Source organism: Vicia villosa, linkage group LG7 (genome assembly GCF_029867415.1).
Source record: "Vicia villosa cultivar HV-30 ecotype Madison, WI linkage group LG7, Vvil1.0, whole genome shotgun sequence".
Taxonomy (NCBI): domain Eukaryota; kingdom Viridiplantae; phylum Streptophyta; class Magnoliopsida; order Fabales; family Fabaceae; genus Vicia; species Vicia villosa.
In genome coordinates this window covers 130,725,401-130,745,980 of record NC_081186.1, presented here as the reverse complement: position 1 = coordinate 130,745,980, position 20,580 = coordinate 130,725,401, and the positions used below count along the sequence as shown (strand labels likewise).

General features: G+C 36.7%; 2 protein-coding genes across 2 annotated transcripts; both read right to left on the bottom strand.

Annotated features, from left to right (window-relative positions):
* Positions 1 to 3,934: 3,934 nt before the first annotated feature.
* Positions 3,935 to 5,412, bottom strand: LOC131620197 (uncharacterized). Its single transcript, XM_058891203.1, has 3 exons — positions 4,971 to 5,412; positions 4,510 to 4,653; positions 3,935 to 4,350 (listed from the first exon to the last, which is right to left on the bottom strand). Exons 1-3 carry the CDS (start codon positions 5,410 to 5,412, stop codon positions 3,935 to 3,937), a joined length of 1,002 nt encoding a protein of 333 aa, XP_058747186.1.
* A 2,836-nt stretch (positions 5,413 to 8,248) lies between these two features.
* LOC131620196 (uncharacterized) lies at positions 8,249 to 9,157 on the bottom strand. The gene has a single exon (XM_058891201.1). It carries the CDS (start codon positions 9,155 to 9,157, stop codon positions 8,249 to 8,251), a length of 909 nt encoding a protein of 302 aa, XP_058747184.1.
* Positions 9,158 to 20,580: the final 11,423 nt, after the last annotated feature.

Here is a 20,580-nt window from a genome sequence, read left to right as displayed (position 1 = left end):
TACTCTTCCTAAGTTTTCTATTATGCCTCAATCTATAGAACGCTATAAACCAGGTCATGTATATGTCAGAAAACACAAACAGCAGGTTCCCACACCCCTTCCCGACGCTGAACCGCCACCTGATTCTGTAACGGTTGAACCACGACGTTCTGGTCGAATATCTCGAGCACCAGATAGATATTCACCATACAGGTATGATTCCTCACATACTTCTCTGACTGCCACACTCTCTAGCATATCTATTCCTACTTGCTATTCACAGGCTGTTAAAGATGTACGTTGGATAAAAGCAATGAATGAGGAACTTCAAGCTCTTCAAGAGAATTTCACATGGGATATTGTCTCTTGTCCTCCTGATGTTAAACCCATTGGCTGCAAATGGGTGTATTCTGTGAAATTGAATTCTGATGGGTCCCTTAACCGTTTCAAGGCTCGCTTGGTTTCCTTAGGAAACAAGCAGGAATATGGAATTGATTATGATGAGACATTTGCACCGGTTGCCAAAATGACATATGTTCGTACGATACTCTCTATAGCTGCTTCTAACGGGTGGGTTCTTCATCAATTAGATGTGAAAAATGCTTTTCTTCATGGTTACCTGGCAAAAGATATTTATATGACTCCTCCTCAAGGTTTATTTCCGGCATCTAAGGTTGTGTGCAAGTTCAAACGCTCCTTATACGGTTTGAAACAAGCGCTTAGAGCATGGTATGAAAAATTTCACTCCACTCTACTTGGGTTTTCCTTTACTCAGAGTCAGTACGATTCTTCTCTATTTATTCATAGAACATCTACTGGAATTGTCCTACTTCTTCTGTATGTTGATGATATGATTATTACTGGTTATCATCATGCTTCCATTCAAAGCCTTAAACAGCAGTTACAAGCAGCGTTTCATATGAAAGATCTTGGTAATTTGCATTATTTTCTTGGTCTTGAGGTTCATTCTACATCCAAGGGCATATTCCTCCATCAACACAAGTATGCCACAGATTTAATTTCTATGGCTGGTCTGCAATCGGCTAATCCAGTGGATACTCCTCTTGAGGTTAATGTTAAATATCATCGTGATGATGGTGATCTGTTGCATGATCCCTTATTGTATCGTCAACTCGTGGGTAGCCTTAATTACTTGACTATTACTCGCCCTAACATATCATTTGCTGTTCAACAAGTAAGTCAATTCATGCACTCTCCTCGCCACCTTCACTTGGCAGCAGTTCGTTGTATAATTCGTTACTTGAAGGGAAGCTCTCATCGTGGTTTATTCTTTCCTACTGGAGTTCCTCATAAATTGAGTGCTTATAGTGATGCCGATTGGGCAGGGTGCCCTGATACTCGACGATCTGTCACTGGTTGGTGCATGTTTCTTGGCTCTTCATCGATCTCATGGAAAAGTAAGAAACAAGCGAGAGTCTCTAAATCTTCTACTGAATCTGAGTATCGGGCCATGTCTGCTGCTTGTTCTGAAATAATTTGACTTCGTGGTCTTTTGGCTGAACTTGGATTTCTTCAAATAGAGCCAACTTCACTTTATGCTGACAATACAAGTGCCATTCAAATTGTTGTGAATCCTGTTTTTCATGAACGCACCAAACATATTGAAGTTGATTGTCACTCAATCCATGACGCTTATGATGACAGAATAATATCACTTCCTCATGTCAGTACTCAGTTGCAGATTGCAGATATTCTTACCAAGGATGTTCCGCGTTCACGTCATCAGTTTCTTGTTAGCAAATTGATGCTCATTGACAAGCAGCATCAATTTGATCGGGGGTGTGTGAATAGGAATTAGTTTAAATGTAATTATTTAGTGTAATTACCGATATAGCCCTGTAACCTTTATATATACGAGAAATAATAATGAGAAATGTATCAAGCCAAGAATTCTTGACATTGGCTTATAACTATGGCTGACCAAAAGAGGTATTCCTAAGTTGATTTGTTTTTGAGAAGTTTTCGAAATTATCCATACACTGAGTTTTCTATTTTAACTCTTGAAGTCTTCGAAGGTATGGTGGGATTTTTCACCACCTTTCAAAGTTAGGGGGGTATCCTTTCCTTGCAATAATTTCAAGTTTGTAGTCTTTTACTCTTCCTACGTCCAACATTTGTATATCAGGGAGACTGGGAGAGTATGAGATTGCTCGTATTAGATGTTATGTATTTCTTTAGCAGGTTTGTGAAAAATGTCGTTTGTAATATGTGTATTAGTTTTATGGTTTGTAATCATGAGTATGAGTTTTATGTCATGTAAGGTTATTTATATTGAAATAAAAATAAATGAAAGGAATGTGATTAAAGGAATGTGAGGTCATATATTATTTAAACGTTAATTCTTGGTTGTTATTTAATATGATTAAGTTGTTGCCCAAGTGACATCTAAGGAAGAAATTGAAAAAATAATATTTGAAATTCTACTTCTCCAAAAAATAATATTTGAAATTCTACTTCTCTAAGATAGAGGTTAGACCCAATGTATGGGACATAATATATAACGTTCTATTACAGATTATCAGATACTACAAAACAAATCATAAAGTAATAAACAACATAAAGAATTGTTTACTCAGTTCGGTGCAACATCACTTACATTTGAGGGGTTCTAACCCAAGAAAAGAAATGTACTCTCAATAGTTTCAGTACAATCAATTTTAAATGAACAAACCCTCTTCAACGCCTATCTACCTAATATTGCATGTGTCTTTCTATTTAGCACTCCCCTAAATATGTGAATCACTCTCACTTGCTCTTAATCACCAACCCTAGTGATCAATACATAAAACATGTCAAGGATTGTTAAATTACAACTCAACTAACATAACCAACCTCTACGTCTTAGATTTTGAACTTAGGCGTTATAGAGGTGCACAAAAAGAAACAATTACCTAGACTAAAATAACAAAACCTAACACTCTAGATCTTCAACTTTTGCTCGTGATACTTTCGTTGTTAAGATGACTCTATATATAACAACTCATCTATTGGGCTTTTCTCCAATGAACATTTGAATTGATACCAACTGATTTGATTTTGATGAAAATTTGATTTGCTTTTCAAATACATTCACCAAGAGATTTGATTTGTTTGTAAATTAAATCTAATTTAATTCAATTTTATCATGGAAAATATTTTTAGAAAATCTTACTAAATAACATATTGCTAAAAGATACAACAACAAATCTCCTTGAAATATACCAGAATCACACACGTATTTACTCACAAAAACTTACTAACAACATAAGGTCAGATGATGCACACACACTATAACATCTTGTCCTACATGATACCTCTTCACAATTTACATCTTGTTGCTCATGTTATTTTACTTAAAGTAGCCAATCAAAGGAATAACAATATCCCTCTTTGGCAAGTTTTGGCTAAAAACAACTTAAAAATCTCTAAGTGAAAATCTTCAAAAAAATCATAAAAACGAGGATGCACAACAAGCACACCACAACTGAACATACACAACAACAACGAGAATAATCAGAGAAGCATGTAAGGTGGCTGCTAATCAGATCAGAATCAAAACATATGTACTCATCATCATAATATCAGAGCATTAATCAATCACTCCACTACTCCCCATATTTGCCATAATTTGGCAAAGATATAGATAGGAAAAATAACCATAGTAAAAATAACATGCCAGGATCAGAACATAGAATCAAATTTGGAATAACTAGAATTATTGTCATAATGTAGAACCATGGTCATAGTTAGAGGGCCAATACAGAATCAACAATAAGAAAAATATAACATGCCAATATACAAGCCAAAAGGAACTTAATCAAAACAACAAACACAAAATGTTCACTCAACATCAACCAACCACATCTCCAGCCAAAGGTCTTTAGTCCTCAGAGCTAGCCTCCTCTTCCTCACTTGGAGTTTCTTCTTCTTCCTTACTACCAGGTTCTTCCTCTTCCTAAACTTCCTTCTCTTTGGTCATCATTTTGATCAATTCATCCATATTCTTCTTCCTAATGGTGCTTTCTCTAATGGTTTTATGAAGGAATTTTGAAACCTCAATGAGCTCAACCAACACATCCTTTCTGGTAGAATTGGATAAAGGAGAAGAGTTCCCATAAACAGATTGACCTTGGTACCTTCTCACCACAATGTTTGAAACATGTGCTCCGACAAACAGCATATAATCAAGTTTTAGTGGCCCTGCATTTTTGTATTGAGCTTTTTCTAGATGCACAATCTCAGGTTGTTGATTCAAGATAATTCTAGTTAGTAAACAAGGAAACGTTATGGGTAGCTTCACAGCAAAAGCATCAACATGTTTCATAATTTTCTCAAACACATAATCTCCAAAATTCAGCTCTGTCTTGGTTCCTATTTTGAAAATAAGTTTGGCCAAAGTAGTGGTTATACTTGAGCTGTGATTTGTGGGTGCCTAATTTGCTGCACCGTTCCTATTCCGAATAGTATACTTCACACTTAAGCCTCCGCTAGAGAATAAACCTTTCTTGGGCCATTACTTTACTTGCAAACCAGTTATTTCCTTGACTATCTTGTTAATGGAGGGAACCTTATCTGACCCAGCAAACTTGGTCCTACCCAAAAAGTAATTAATGATGGAAGGTGAAAACTTCACACACTTTCTTCTTACATATACCTTTCTATACTCCTTGCTTCCTTCAATATCACACTCAGAACAGATGTTCATAATAAACTCCTTGACTAGTTTTTCATAGCAAGGATCAATATTAGTAACTGTCTTCATTAATCCAGCAACTCTTAGTAAATTTATGATTTCTTTGCACTTAAGAGTTATTTTACTAGCTCTTTCTCAGCTGCAATCCTTCTTTAAAATACATATTTTCACTTCTGAACACTTGTTTCAGAATGAAATGACACATTTTCCATGGGTGCAACATGAACATTCACATGAATTCTCTTTCCGCCAACCTTTCTTCTTATGGTGGACACAATGTCCTAGACATCTTGTTCACCATCTGTCTTAGAGTCACTTGATTGTACAAGATTTCTTTGTAGAGACTTCTTTTCAACAACTTTACTTTCTACCATTCTTATCTTTGTCACAAACTTTCCTTTTGGAGTTTTTTGCTTCTTAGTTACATTATCCTTCATAGGGATTTGGGATGTACATCTTTCTCCACTAGACATACTCTTCATCACAGTAACAACATGTTCTTCATCAGTTTCAATCTCTTCATCAACATCCACCACTAATTTAGCCTTTTCTTGAGTATCTTTGTCTTGAGTCTTGGTTACATTCACAATGATTCTCTTCATTATGTTGGCAATAGGAATGACATCATCCTCATCAACTTCCACATTATTTTCACTGTGAACTTCAGACTCTACATTTTGAGGGTCCTCGTCCCTCAACTCTTCAGTAGAATCATCACTTTCATTCAAGATATCATTCATATTCGTATCAAATACATGTATATCAATAGTTGGTTCACCAGATAAATCAAGATGTGGTCAACGTGTGGATTAGTACTGGTTTCAGCAGAAGGTTCAACAAATATTTTGCTAAATGGTTTAACATGTGCTTCAACATGTGGTTTAGTAGTGGTTTCAGCATAATTAACAATATTTTTAGTAGGGTTGTATCACCATCATTAGCCACAAAATCAATAGGCTTATCACTAAGATCATGCACAAAGGTATCTTTATTAGAGGGACTTAGCTTTTAAAATGTTTTTGTCTTCTTTGAGTCAATATTCCTAGAATTTTTTGTTGAAACATCAACTAAAACAACTATCTGAAGAGGTACACATTGTGTACCACATCTTGTTCATTAAGCTTGTTATTTGACTCACGAACCCTAGTTTTCTTCGGTGTTGCTTTCTCCCCCATCTTTACTTCTAGCATTTTAACCTAATACGTATTGGTAACAGGTTTGGGTCCAAAAGTTTTAGCTTCATTAGCTTTTTGGAAACAGTTGATGAACATAGTAAGTAGTATGTTGTTGTGAGAAAGAAAGCGACTTCGATTCATGTTGCGGTTGTTATGGCTTAATAATAATAATTCTGGTTCTAATCTTAATCCAAAGAAGGGAAGGGAATTTGAAGACGCAAGGACTAAGGCAAGTATGAAGGAAATGGCAGCGAGAGCTCTTTGGCATTTGGCTAAGGGTAATCTGGTGATTGTCGCCAGTAGCAAATCGTTGGCAGTGGTGGCGATGTGGCATTTTACACTCCTTGTTCAGCAGTCCGACATTTGTAGGCCGGCTATTACAAAGTACTGCAACCATCAAAGGCGATTTGACTTCTCGGATCCAAAATTTATGTCGTCAGCTTTGAAATTGTTTTCCTTCAAGATCTAAATAATCTTGTGGCTGAATTCGTAGTCGTCGGCTTTACAGCGCTACTTCACTCTGATGAAAGCTTCTGTCGCAATAGTTTGATACCTTGTCGGGATCACTGGATCTTGGGTATATGCGGGAACCTCGACTAAGTAATGTATGGTATCCTCGCCTTTGTAGTAAACGCTTTAGCTGGATTAGGAGTTCTCCTGACTGGTGGCGAATATGATACCACAAGCTCCAACCTCCGCAATCTAAGAGCTGTGATTTTCTCATCTCCGAGTCAAATCTCCAACAATTTTCTGAGTCATTGGAAAATGACAGTGGAATTTGGGAGCTTCACTTTCAGTATTGACTTGCGTGTGAGAAAGCCATCTATTGACATCAATTAAGGGACGTTTCTATGGGATAGCCATGGCAAATGATATACTGGCCCTTCACTTCACGCTATTTATTAACATTATGATTGAATTTGAGATTGTCAGCCATTTTCGAAGGAAGACATACACGGTGAGAATAAAACATGTGTGGCCCGGGCGCCGAATGTTTTGGAGGAACATTATTGAAAACCTCTCTAATGCGGGATAGGAGAGGTCTCAGAGAAGTTTATCTATTTCTCGTTTTTCGATCCCTTCCATGTTTGGTTCAAATGAGGGCGGGGGAGGGGAGGGATTTTAATGGAGGGAAGGGAAGGGGAGGGGAGGGGAGGGATTTTTTATAATTATATATATGTTTGGTTCAAACGAGGGGAGGGGAGGGGAGGGAAGGAATTTCGTTTAAAAATATGTTTGGTTCACGAGGGGAGGGGAGAGATTTTAATAATAATTTACAATTTTATCCTTGTAATTTTATATAAGTGATATAATTGTAAAAATTTCATAAATATTTTCTTGGAAATAATATTTGTATAACTGAGTGATTAAAAAGTGATAACTTATCGCATAATATTAAAAAAGTTGAGTACACTTGATTCGTATTATAACTCTCGACACAAAATAAACTATGCGTTGATAACAACTTTTGAATACATAAAATAAATTATAATAAAAAAATTATAGTAGTTATAATTTTTATTAAATAAAAAAAAATTGAAGGTGAAGAATAATTATAATAAGTTGATGGAAGCAATAGAGAAAAAATCACAAAAAGAAAAGTAAGAACATAAAAGAAAATAATATTTTTAAAATAATAAAATAAAATTGAGGATATTTTAGTAAATATATTAATTTAATTAATATCAAGACTCAGATCCCCTCCCCTCCCCTCCAAATTCCCCCGATTCGGAGGAACGCAAAAAGTGTCATTTGGAGGGATTTTGCTCCCCTCCCCTCCCCTCCTCTCCCCTCCTAAAAATTGAACCAAACACATTTCATTTTAAATATTCCCTCCCCTCCCCTCCCCTCGCTCTACCTCGAACCAAACACACCCTAATTGGAGGGAATATTTTTAATTAAATGTGTTTGGTTCAAATTTTATGAGGGGAGGGAAGGGGAGGGGAGCAAAACCCCTCCAAAACACACTTTTTGCATCCCTCCAAATCGGAGGGATTCGGAGGGGAGGGAATCTCAATTTTAATATTTTAAAAATTATTATAATTACTATAATATCCTCAGTTTTATTTTAATATTTCAAAATTATTCATTTTCTTTTGTATTATTGCTCTCTTATGTGTGATTTTTCTCGATTGTTTCTATCAATTTATCATAATTATTCTCCATCTTCAAATTATTTTGAATTTTTTGTCCTCAATATAAATCATAATCATTTCACTTTTTTGATTTTTTTATAACTCTTTTATGTTAATTTATGTTTTTTTTTCTAATTTTGTTATGTATCATATCGTATTTTCTTTTTTTTTGGAAGAATAAGAAATTATATATATTTCCAAAAACAGTTATGTACAAAGTGACCCAGAGGGTCCAACTCCAACTACTCAACAACCAACAAAAAAACTCAAAGAAGAAACGGAGCTATTTTCTCCCTAAGACTCGGTTTCCTCCAAATCCTATGAACAATGGTATCTATGATCTCATTATGTATATTCCTATTCCGATCTCTATCATCGGCTCTATAAACAATGGCATTTCTATAACTCCAACAAGCATACACAGTCTCTACAAACGCAGTCTTCAAAAGTCTAGTTTTCCAACTTTTCTTCTTGCTCATGTGGCTGATCCACTGCAGCTCATGCTCCCAATTCTGAGGGGTATGCTCCATTTGCATCCAATTTAATGTCTCCCTCCAACTATCATGCATCTTGTTGCACTCAAAGAGCAGATGGTTTAGAGTTTCAGTCCCTGCACACAGCACACAATTATCATTATCCAGGATACCAAATCTCTTTAACCGATCCTTTGTGGCTAATCGGCCATGGCATACTAACCAAGTGATGAAAACAACTCTAGGTCTAGCTTCATTATCATAAAATATCTTCCTCCAAGGAACAGTTTCAGCATTCTTTAGTAGGCCATTATAAATCTTTTTCTTGCAGAATTTCCTAGCACACATCTGAGCATTCCAGGCCTGCATCCCTTCCAGATTCTCTCTTTGATTCAGAATTGCTCTGAGCATCCAAGAACAACTGGGTTTTACCTTCACAGTCATAACCTGATCCTGTTTTATATAGTAACTATGGATCCATCTTACCCACAGTGAGTCATTCTTTTTGCAAAGGTCCCATAATAGCTTGCTAAGGCAAGCCTTGTTCCATCTCTCCAAATCAAACACATTCAGCCCCCCTTGTCTTTTTGGCTCACAAATTTTGCTCCAAGCAATCGGGGCCCTTCTAAAGGTTCCTTCTTTTCCAGTCCAAAGAAAGTTCCTACACATGCTTTCCAATCTTTTAATGATCCCCTTAGGCATAGGTATACACTACAGCCAGTAATTAGCCATACTGAATATCACACTATTTATAAGCTGCACTCTTCCAGAATAGTTGAGAAGCTGTGCAGACCAGTGCCCAATTCTTCTACCTATTTTTTCAACAAGCTGAGTACAGTGATAGTTAGACATCTTTTTGCTCTCCAAAGGGATCCCAAGGTATTGTACAGGGAGAGTACCTATACCAAAACCAGTGATTTTTGCTATAGCCTCCTCTTGCTGCCTATCCATCCCTCCACAGAACAATTTACACTTGGCAGGATTCACTACCAAACCAGTTGCTCTAGAAAAATCATGGAATTTCATCATCAGCAGCTGCACAGATTTTACATCTCCTTTTAAGAATAAGAGCAAGTCATCAGCAAAACTCATGTCAATTAGCCCCACCTTCTCACACTTACTATGAAATTTGAAAGTTGGGCTCTTTGTGAGCTCATCTAACTTCCTGTGCAAGTATTCCATCACCACCACAAAGAGGAGTGGTGATATGGGATCACCCTGCCTCAACCCTTTAGCTGCCTTCATACTTTTGGAGATGCTCCCATTGATGTTGAATTGGTAGCTCACAGTTGTTACACTAAGCATAGTCCAATCAATGAATCTTCTAGGAAATCCCATTTCAGCCATAATTTTCTTTAGGGCCTGCCAGTCCACATAATCATATGCTTTCTGAATATCCATTTGCAGCATACACCTTGGCATACCACCCTTCCTACTGTACCCCTTAACCAGTTCATAAGCTAGTAAGATATGGTCATGTATGTCTTGCCCAGGCACAAAGGCAGCCTGATTCTTGCTAACTATGCTAGGCAGCACTGCATTCATTCTCCTAGCCATTACCTTAGCAATGATTTTGTACACAGTAGTACAACAAGCAATAGGTCTAAACTCTTTCACACTTTTAGCAGCAGCATGTTTAGGTATCAAGGAGACTAAAGTTTTATTCCATTTCCTATCAAGAATACCTTTGTCAAAGAATTCTCTAACCACATGAATGACATCATGTTTCACAATACTCCAAGAGGCTTTAAAAAACTTGGAATTGTAACCATCCACTCCAGGAGCCTTGAGATCTCCAATACTTTTTAAAGCTTGAACAATCTCTGCCTCAGTCACTTCTTTGATCAGGTCCACTCTTTGGCTATGAGATAATTGTTTTCCTTTCCTCAGCACCCTGATATCAACAGTCTCAAGTCTCTCCTGAGCAGTCCCCATGAGTTTACCATAGAAACTAAGGATCTCATCAGTAATATTTTCATGACCTGTAACCACAGTGCCATCCTCCTTAACCAGCTTGTGGATCTTCATATGATTTTGCTTAGTCTTGAGAGATGCATGGAAGTAGGTGTTATTCCCATCTCCAAGTCTAATCCAATTCACCTTAGCTCTTTGTCTCACTATTTTCTCCTCAATGGTTAACAGATCAAGCAGCTTCTCAGTCATAACCTTTTCCTTTCTATTCAAGGTCTCATTCATTTTATCATACACAATAGCCTGTTGAATCTCATCCAGATCTTTTCTAGCTTGCTCAATCTGCAAAGTGATCCCATTGAAGGGTCTGCTCAGCTTCTTTAGAGTAGGTTGCAGCCTTTTCAGCTTTTGCCACAAGGTATCCTGATTGTTTCCTCTGATCTCTCTCTTCCAGCTAGTTTCCACATGAGTGTTGTAATCAGCCACTTCAGTCACCACATTCATAAACTTGAACATGCCTTTCCTGTTTCTTTGTTGCTCTGCACTTTTCAGACACAATATAGCATGATCAGAAATGCCAGGTTCAAGAACATGAAGGTTACAATTCAGATTTTGCTGAAACCAGTCCATGTTTGCCAAAACCCTGTCAATGCAAGAATATATAGTCCCAGTAGCATGCTTGTTACACCAAGTGTATCTATCACCTATCTTATCCATATCAGAGAGCCCACATTGAATCATCATGTTACTCAAATCAATGTATTCACCTTCTTGAACAACCTTACCACCAATCCTGTCATTGACACTTAGTACATTGTTAAAATCACCCATAAGACACCAAGGCCCCTGTTGATTGGAACTAATTCTTTCTATGTCCTGCCATAATTGTCTTCTTTTGTCCAGATTATTTGAAGCATAGATACCAGTTAGCCATTGCTTAAAGGTACCATCCATGTCAGTAATCTCACAGTGAATCATTTGGTCAGTAGTGCTACTACTCTTAATGTCAAACTTATATTTATCCCAAAGAATCCACACTCTACCATTCTCATGCTTGTTGTAGTTATCCAGAAAATTCCATTTATTCCCCAAAACCTTTCTGACTTTTTCTATATTGCTGTGTTTCACCCGAGTTTCAACTAAAATAGCAATATCAGGATTCAGCCGAGAGAGACGGGAGCTAATCTCTCTATTTCTGGACCCCTTATTTAGCCCCCTAACATTCCAGGCAACCATCATGTCACACCTAGGTGTGTGCCCTTAGGGTCATTCAAAACTCCTAATGACTCAAAAATGTTAGAGCATACAGTATTTGTACCTTGACATTCATGGATACGCTTCTTGCCATCTTCTTTCCTCCTTCTAACCTCAGTCCACTTGCATTGGTCTTGTTCATTTGTCATCTCTGCTTCGTTGGTGCCTGGTTCAGTATCTTTCTTTGCTTCATTGGTGATTGGTTCCTTATCTTCCTTTGATTCTGTGGGTTCCATCTTACTATTCTCTGCCTGGCTATCATCTCCTTTTGTCTTTGGTTGCCATGCCTTTACAGGGGCTTTTTTTCCATTAGAACAGATATGACCAATCTTTTGACATCTCTCACAATATTGTGGACGCCATTCATATTCCACTTTCTGCTGTCTTATATTTCCTTCATGGTCTTTGATGGAGATCTCTTCACATAGCTTCTGAGTAACATCAACCTCCACCAATAAATGAGCATAGCTCACTCTGAGTTTTCCTGCGGTACATTCATCTGTAAACAACGGGTTCCCCACTGCACTCCCAATCTTCCCTAAGCTATTAACACCCCATAGGGGAAGAGGCAAGCTTGGCAATTTGATCCAAATCGGTATTGTTCGTAGCATATCTTTTGCCATAGAGAAATCAGGTCGCCATTCCATAATGATCATAGGCATGTTCTGGATAGTGTAAGGCCCTTTCATCAGCACTTCATCACGATCATCGCTATTACTGAACTTGAGGATGAAGAATCCTTCATCATTGTAGAACATTTCTGGCAACGATACAAAATTCCAAGTCCGGATCATGTAATTCTTCACCATATTCATGCTAAGATTGGCACCAATCACATACATTATCAGTGAATTCTCCCAAAACCTAATCTCAGATTCCACATCCTTCTCCTCAATTTCAACTTCAATTTTCCCCTCAACCAGATTTGGAGCAACAAATTGAAGTTGTAAACCATTATTTGAATGCCGATTCCCACTGATAACATCCACCCAGAGCTTGTTCGTTCCCTCGTTTATCTTCGTCTTCTTCACGTCTTTCTGTTCTTCTGATTTAGGGTTCGTAGAAATCCCTACACTTCCATGCGAATCAGCAGAGTTCATTCCCAATTTCTGCTCCACTTCCATAGTCGTTTCCCTGACATTCACCGGCGTTGTTTCCACCGTCGCGATAGCACCGTTCCCATGAGTTGTTGCCGGCGTTTGGGTCACCTTTTTCGACGGTCTACCCCTTCCGCGAGAGCTTCCCATGAGTTGTTCCGTATTTTCTTTTATATCAAATTTTAAAATTTTCATTTAAATTAATTAATTAATTTTATTAAAATATTTAAACCATTTATATTTAATAATAAATTATTTTATGTATTTTATGTGTTAAATAATTCATTACGATTTCAAAGTTGTTATCAACATGTAGTTTAATTTGTTTTTGAATATTTTATTCGAATTAAGTGAACTCAATTTTTTAACGTTATGTAGTAAATTATAACTTTTTAGTCACTCAATATTAGAAATTTTACTAACAAAAAAATATGTATAAATTTTCACATTTGAATATCGTATTGTATCACTTATATAAGATAATAAGGATAAAAATGTAAATTATTAGTAAAATCCCTCCCCTCCCCTCCTGAACCAAACATATTTTTAATTAAAATCCCTCCCTTCCCCTCCCCTCCCCTCGTTTGAACCAAACACCCATCTGATTAAAAAAATTCCCTCACCTCCCCTCCCCTTCTCTCCCCTCCATTAAAATCCCTCCCCTCCCCTCCCCCTCGTTTGAACCAAACACACCCTAAGTGTTCGTTTTATAGCATCTTTAGGGATAAATCAGCATTATGGAGACCATCAAATGTCGTGAAGACTCATTAGAGGCGTGTTCCTTTGTCACGTGGGGATCCATAAAGGGTATTAAATGTCATTGATGCGAGTCGTAATGGCCATTAAGGACGATGTCTGTTTGTTCGAGCCCCGACGGACTGACATATAACTAGATTGGGCGGCCTCAGCTATTTTAGGCGAATTGGTTGGGCGACTTTGCTTGGGTTCTTAAACCAATATGGATGGGGGCATTTTTATCTCAATCAAATGTGGGTTATATTTCCCAACTATAAATAGCTCCCAAGCGCGAGTCCTGAAGAGTCGAAGTGCTTAAGATTTTGGAGTCTTCGTTGATAATTCAGAATATTTTTTTCGGTTGTACATATTTAAAAGCTTGTTTCACATTAAAACTTTCAAATAGTCCATTTTACCTATGAAGCCTTCAGCCTATATATATATATATATATATATATATATATATATATATATATATATATATATATATATATATATATATATATATTCAGGCCGATCTATTTAGCCTAATTTCTAATATATATACATATATAGGTTGGTCTATTTAGCCTATTTTTCATATATATGAATATATAAGTCAGCCTATAAGGTTTTGTGGGCTTTTTTAATAGCATAAGTCTGACATATTTAATTAAATATTCTTTTAAAAAAAAATCGAAGTATGACCTATTTATTAAATAGGTCTAGTCTGCTCTGGTCTTAAAAATGTTAGATTATAGGCCCATGTAGACCGGTGTAGCAACCTGCCCTAAAATTAAAGGTTTAGAGTCGCCACCTATTCTGAAGGGCGAATAGGAAACCCTACGCAGTATAAAGATTCAGGGTAATTTATTATAATCAGGTTGAGGGAAGGTATTAGGCACCCTCAACCCTTTCCTAAAGGCTGCATTATAGAATAAAGGTTTATGGCAAAGTTTATAAGGCTAATAGCTAATGAAATGAAAAGGGTAAAAATTGAGATTTAAAATGAATTGAAATTATAGGGGGGAGACTCGCCTTGTTACCAAGTGCCTACGTATCTCCTTATGGAGAATTAAAGTCAACGTAGTTCGGGCACAGGGTCGTACGCCTTAGAATTAGAATTTGTGGTTTGAAATTATTTTAAAGGCTTTTTGAATGGCCTATCGTAGTTTTGAATTTGATTTAAGGTTTGAAAAAGTTTTGAGGTTTGGCATACGACCCTAATTTGATATGTCACCGTTAGATGCGATGATCAATAGATTTGATCAGTATAGCTAACGGATTAATGGGGCATTGCTGGTTACTCTGATCGATAGATTCGATCGTCGCGGGCAGCAAATTAAATGTATTTTAAATTATGTATATTTTTTATCTCTCGTCTAATGCGACTAATAGATTTAGTCGGGTCGAGGAGAGAATTAAGCTAGAATAAATTAAATTTATGTTAACAAATGAATTAAATTGATCAAAATTATTTCTCGCCTAATGCGACTAATAGGTATAGTCGGTTCGAGGAGAAAATTAAATTAAAATCAATTAAACAAATTTATTAACAAAAATAAATTAATTAGTTTTTTTTATTTTTTTGCAGGGGGTGTAAGTTATTAAGGGGTAGCAATTATGGGGTGTGTGGTTAGCAGTGGGTTAGGCCCAAATATTCTATGGCCCGTTTGAATCTAGTGCACGCGTGAGTGTGGTATTGGGATGCGTCAGCGAGGTTCTGATCGTTGGATCTAGAGCCAAGTCGATCCTACGGCCTGCATGTATTTGGCGTTGGGCGGCCGCCGCTGGGCTTGAAGGCTAGGGTTTAGCGTGGTTGAAGGAGGTGAACAGAAACGGGTTCAACCCGATCCGAACCCAACTCAGGGTCTGGCCCAAACCCAATACCCACGTGGCCCACTTCACTATTATTAACTTCACTGAATATTAATCAATCTATTAATTACCCTGAATAAGTATTAAAAAACGTTAATCGCAATATATTAATACCCTCCAAATAATAATTGAGATTGATAATAGCAATACCCCTATGATAATTAATAGTAATATTTACTTAATATTAACAATACTAATACTAATATTAATAATAAGGGTTAATAATATATTAACAAATCATAGTTAGTAATAATAAAATAAAAATAATTAAATGATAAGAAACACAATGGGCCCAAAGCAAATTGGATCCCAAATACTTCCTACTCACACCCCCATTTTATTTTAAACCAGTTTATAAGAAAATTTTATAAGAGATCGAGTTTAATAATAGATATACTAAACCCTATGGCTCTTAATTTTTAACGTCCTTAATAAATTAAAAGACGCGAACTATATCGATTAAATTTTGGGGTATGACAACCGGTCTGACATATTTTCATCCATACTTTTAACAGACCTATTTTTCCACGTCACATCAATATTAAATTGATGATACCATAACTTATTTATCATACTTCAACTATTTCTATTATTCATTATGTCAACATCACAGTGCTTTAATGAAAAAAGTATACATTAAGCAATATTTCATCATTATATAAAACTCTTTAAGATACTCTAATTGAAGATGCTTTTAAAGTCATTTATATTTGTTCTTGCAAAAAACACTAAACGATTAGCTTTTCTATAGGAATATGGAGAACTCCAAAGGGTAGATATATGTAGTATTTTAGAGGATTTGGGTCCTACAATGACTGTGTGTATAGACACAAGATATACGTCTTGCTTATCCCTCTGTCAGGAGCCCTTCTGTTTGTGTGTATGCTGTGTCCATCCCTGGATCCCCTTTCCATTCTCCAAGGACCCTTTATATAGGATAATCTTTGATTTAATGGTCTATTTAAGTCATCCTGTAATGTTTGTAACTCCCCATCAATGAATTGTAACGTTCATAACCGTCCATAAATGATTTGTTACATTTCCTGCAAATTGACTTTATTATGCCAAGCTTATACTCGACAGCTTATTCAGTGTCGGTCCTGGGTCATACCCCGACATGACCTGACTGTGTAGTCGGACCCAGTTTGTAGGTCCTGACCCATATTTCCTTCTTTATTCAAGTTCATTCCTTAGCCATGATAAAAATATTCGGGAAGTGTACAAGCCCCCCAGGTACGAAGTCCTCTGAAGGAATGAAGCGTTCGGACAAAAGAAGCCTGAGGTTTTTTATCCCAAGTCTAGGTGTGAACTCGGATAATCCAACATATATCTTAGCTAGTTCGTTCCATAAAATGTTCTTAGTCGACTAGGTCTTTAACCTTTGACATCTTGATGTTGGATTCGTTTGGGGGAACTTCGTGTTGGCTCATTTTTATATTTTTAAAGTTATTTCACTTACAGCCCCGTGCATATATCTGGCCGAGTTTAGTACCATGTAGGTATGTCTTATGCTTATGTCGGAGATATATCCCACCCTACTTTGGCATAATTCAATAGTCTGATTTAACCAAAAACATGCTTTATTTTGATCTTTGGTTCACTGAACTATGACAGAGTTTTGAATGACAACTTTCAGTTTAAGCTTTAATTTTGTTGAGATACAATCATAGTGTTTTACGTTTCTTGGCAACCCTTGTTGCTTTGCCAATCGCACTTGCCTCCTCAAGGATCTATATCATTAAAATTTTCGGTCGTGGGATAAAGCCCTTTTTTTTGGTTGATTACAGATTAGTTGATTATTTTGGATGGGTACCCCTAAGTAATTTGATGTTTGTTTATCCCGACTTTTGTGTTGATTTGCCTTTGGACTAACCTAAAAATTTACCATATTTAGGATTTTCAATTGTACGGGCTATATAGACTTCTAGAGCCCCTTGGGTTTTAACCAAGTTCACATTTCGACTTACATCAAATATTTTGGGGTGTATACTAAGCCCCCCGGGCACAAATTTCGTAGGAGTGAAGTGTTCGGATACAACTAGCCCGATAATATTCTTGGTTGTTTTATATGGAATTCCTAGTGAGTTTAATATCTTTCATTTGGGCTTCTTCGAACATTTTTGTTTAAAGCCCCATGCGGCTTTATAAACTTGATTCGTTTATTTTTATTCTCGGGATATGGCGGAGCCTCTCGTGTACACAATCCATCAAAGTGAAGTACTTGGTCTTGGTTGTGATATAGTCAGGAGATTTCGTCTGTTTTAAGCCCAATGCATATCTGGAGTGTGTATTTGTCCTTTAATTCTTGGCCTTTGCTTATTCGTTATCGTTATAAGCGTCGAATACTTGCGACGTTTTTGTAACAATAAACTCCCTACCTTTTGTGGCTTTTGCGATGATGTTGTTTGATTTAATATGTTTCTTTTTCTTGCTTTTAACTATAAAAATTTTGAAAATAATCCTGCGGATATACGCCAGCCCCTCGGTCATGAAGTCTGTAGGACTTTAAGTGTCCGATCACGGAATGTCGGGCATTATTTTATGTTGTTTAACGCCTCCGGTGATTTTAACGCTTTTTGCTCACTGGCTAGCTCTGTGCCTTAAAATTTTCAATATAGGTTATACTTCTCATATATTTTATTCACATTGTTCGAATAACAAGTATCTAGTTGATTCATTATATCCGAGTAAATCCAGATTTTTATCCAAAACCCCTCTCTCATGGACTCGAGGTCGACCATCATTTGGCAACCCTAAGTCATTGAGACAGGGTTTGGATAACAGAGCATTGCATAGAGCCCTAAGCCTTTATGACCGGGTTTGTACAACTCGAAGATTCAGCCGAGCCCCAAGCCTTTATGGTCGGGTTGTCATTGTGCTTGTAGCCGAGGAGTATCAACCCAAATACATTAAATGAATCAATTTTATAAGTGATGTCCCATATGGTACTACAACCTTTATACGAGGAGTGTCAAAATACTGTAAATCGTTTATGGGGAGTGTCAATTATGCTAGAGGGTTCAAGTGCGCTTGGACTTTGGTTAGGCTAGAGGTTTTATTTACATTACCCAGCCGCGACCGATAATGCCAGAGGCTTCAAGTGCGCTTAGACTTCAAGTTTTGGTTCAGAGCCCCTAGCAAGGTTGACCAAGTAGGTTCAGAGCCTTTGGCGAGGTTGAATGACGTTCAGAGCACCTAGCAAGGTTGACTGAGTAGGTTTAGAGCCTTTGGCGAGGTTGACGTAAATTTTGGCTCAGAGGTTTATATTTACACCTCTTGCCGAAGTTGATTACTGATCCTATTTACATATTATTCGATTCTCACCTAGTTTTGAGACTAACAGGAGTAGGATGTCTCCTGCCCACGCAAGGGAGAAGGGCGACACCGCTTGCTTTAAAGTAGTTCTAACAAGTTCTTTACATAATTAAAAAACGGTAAAAACCGTATCTCGCCTTTTCAATAAGTGAAATCATAATTAGACATATGTCATCGTTCTCGGCCAGGCTTTTAGAGAGTATGTTTTTGACCGAGATTTGTACTTGCTACCTAAATTAAATAAGCTTGAGATGTCCTCTAACTTCCACTCATATTTAGTTCAATCGACTTGTCTAATCACTTGACTTATCCTCTTAGATATCCGACTTGTTTTCTTCGTATGATATCTTGGCTTTTTTGGGTAGTATACCGCTTCTTCCATCAACCATTTTGCCTAATCTCTATAAGCTAGAAATATAGAGGCTCCCCATGTCCACACAGAGGAAATGAGTGACACCTACAACTTTAAAATGAAAAGAGTTCCTTAAAATAATTACAAGCGGCAAAAACTGATATTTGTCTTTTTTACAATAATACAAACAATAAATTAAAATAGAACATTTAGCCTTAGTTTTGTCGACAACCCTTTTTGTAGTTCATTTAGCCTTTTGACTTTAAATAGAATTCACTATATATGTGCCCTATGTCTCTTTGAGAAGATATTGAGTTTCGTCAGATTCTTAGTGGTGGCTTCCAGTAATCGAACAATCGCGTTGGTGTTGTCAATTTTCAACAAAAGATGAATACATAAATAAATAGTTAAACATGAACTCTCAAGGGTTGGTCTAGTGATGGAGGCTCGGGTCTTGAGAATGTGCTCCTGAGTCCTGTCAAAGTCTTGAGTTCGAATTCTGCTAGGTGCTTCCTTATTAGTGGATAGTGTGATTGGTCCCTCTTGAATTAGTCGGTCCCAAGACCGGATATAAGATTTCCAAAAAAAAGAAGAGAAATAGCATTAAAAACAATAATAATGTCCACATGAATATTAGACATTATGATATTGTATTTTTATTATGAGCTTATCAATTACGTTACACTATTTATTACTTTAATGAATTGTTCAACAAACGCAAACAAGTTAAATAGTTAATTTCCGAAATAGTCCACTCTCTAACCACATTATGGGAGGATTAGTGAGACACCGCATAGTGCACTTCTTTGCTACGGCTTCTGATTCCAACCTAAGGCATAATATCTCCAACATCCTCTTTAGTGCATTGAATGGTACTTATGAGAAGAACAAGTCAAACAACTAAGTGAATAATTCAATGACGCCTCTCACTTCACACGCTTATGACATTCAGAACGCCTATAGTATTATTCTAACTTATACTTTCACAATATTGGACTATACAATTAACAATAAACCTATAATTAGTACTTAGTTTTACATGACCAACCCTTGATAACAAGGATTTTTTTTTAGAAAGCAAGATGAAATGAATAGAACAGAAGTTCTAAAAACACGATTACAAAGGCAAAAAAGCCTAAAAGAAGAAAATTAATCACCGATTGAAACCTAATTTAAGTAAAATAATGGGTTATTACTAAACTCATAAAAGTTACAATTGGGTTGAGTAATTTTCTTGATATACGAACACTTCCAAATATGCGCTTTACAACCCCAAACGACATCCATCGCATTCCAAGTTGGATTGTTAAAAATAATATCATTCCTACACAACCAAAGACTCCAAACGATAGTCAACCAAACGATTCCCTCCTTTCCTTTTTTGACATGTTTAGAACGACAAAAGGAACTACAAAACCAAAAATTCTCTTTAAAATCTAATTTGATTTGAAAAATCAATCATATCCACTCGGCTATCTCCTTCCACATGATAACGACATTCCGACATGACAAAAAAGAATGGGACAAAGATTCACCAAACTCATCACAGAAAACACAAGCGAGGTTCGAAGAAGAATTAAGAGTACGTCTACTCAAAAGCGAGT

What these genes read in the sequence shown, in the direction of transcription:
- LOC131620197 (XM_058891203.1), bottom strand. Translation starts at nt 5,412, where the DNA reads ATGAATGATATCTTGAATGAAAGTGATGATTCTACTGAAGAGTTGAGG. An exon ending in AAGTGACTCTAAGACAGATG is followed by an intron (nt 4,654 to 4,970) that starts GTGAACAAGATG and finishes GTGATATTGAAG; the next exon opens with GAAGCAAGGAGTATAGAAAG. An exon ending in GATAGTCAAGGAAATAACTG is followed by an intron (nt 4,351 to 4,509) that starts GTTTGCAAGTAA and finishes TTTTCAAAATAG; the next exon opens with GAACCAAGACAGAGCTGAAT.
- LOC131620196 (XM_058891201.1), bottom strand. Translation starts at nt 9,157, where the DNA reads ATGCCTAAGGGGATCATTAAAAGATTGGAAAGCATGTGTAGGAACTTT.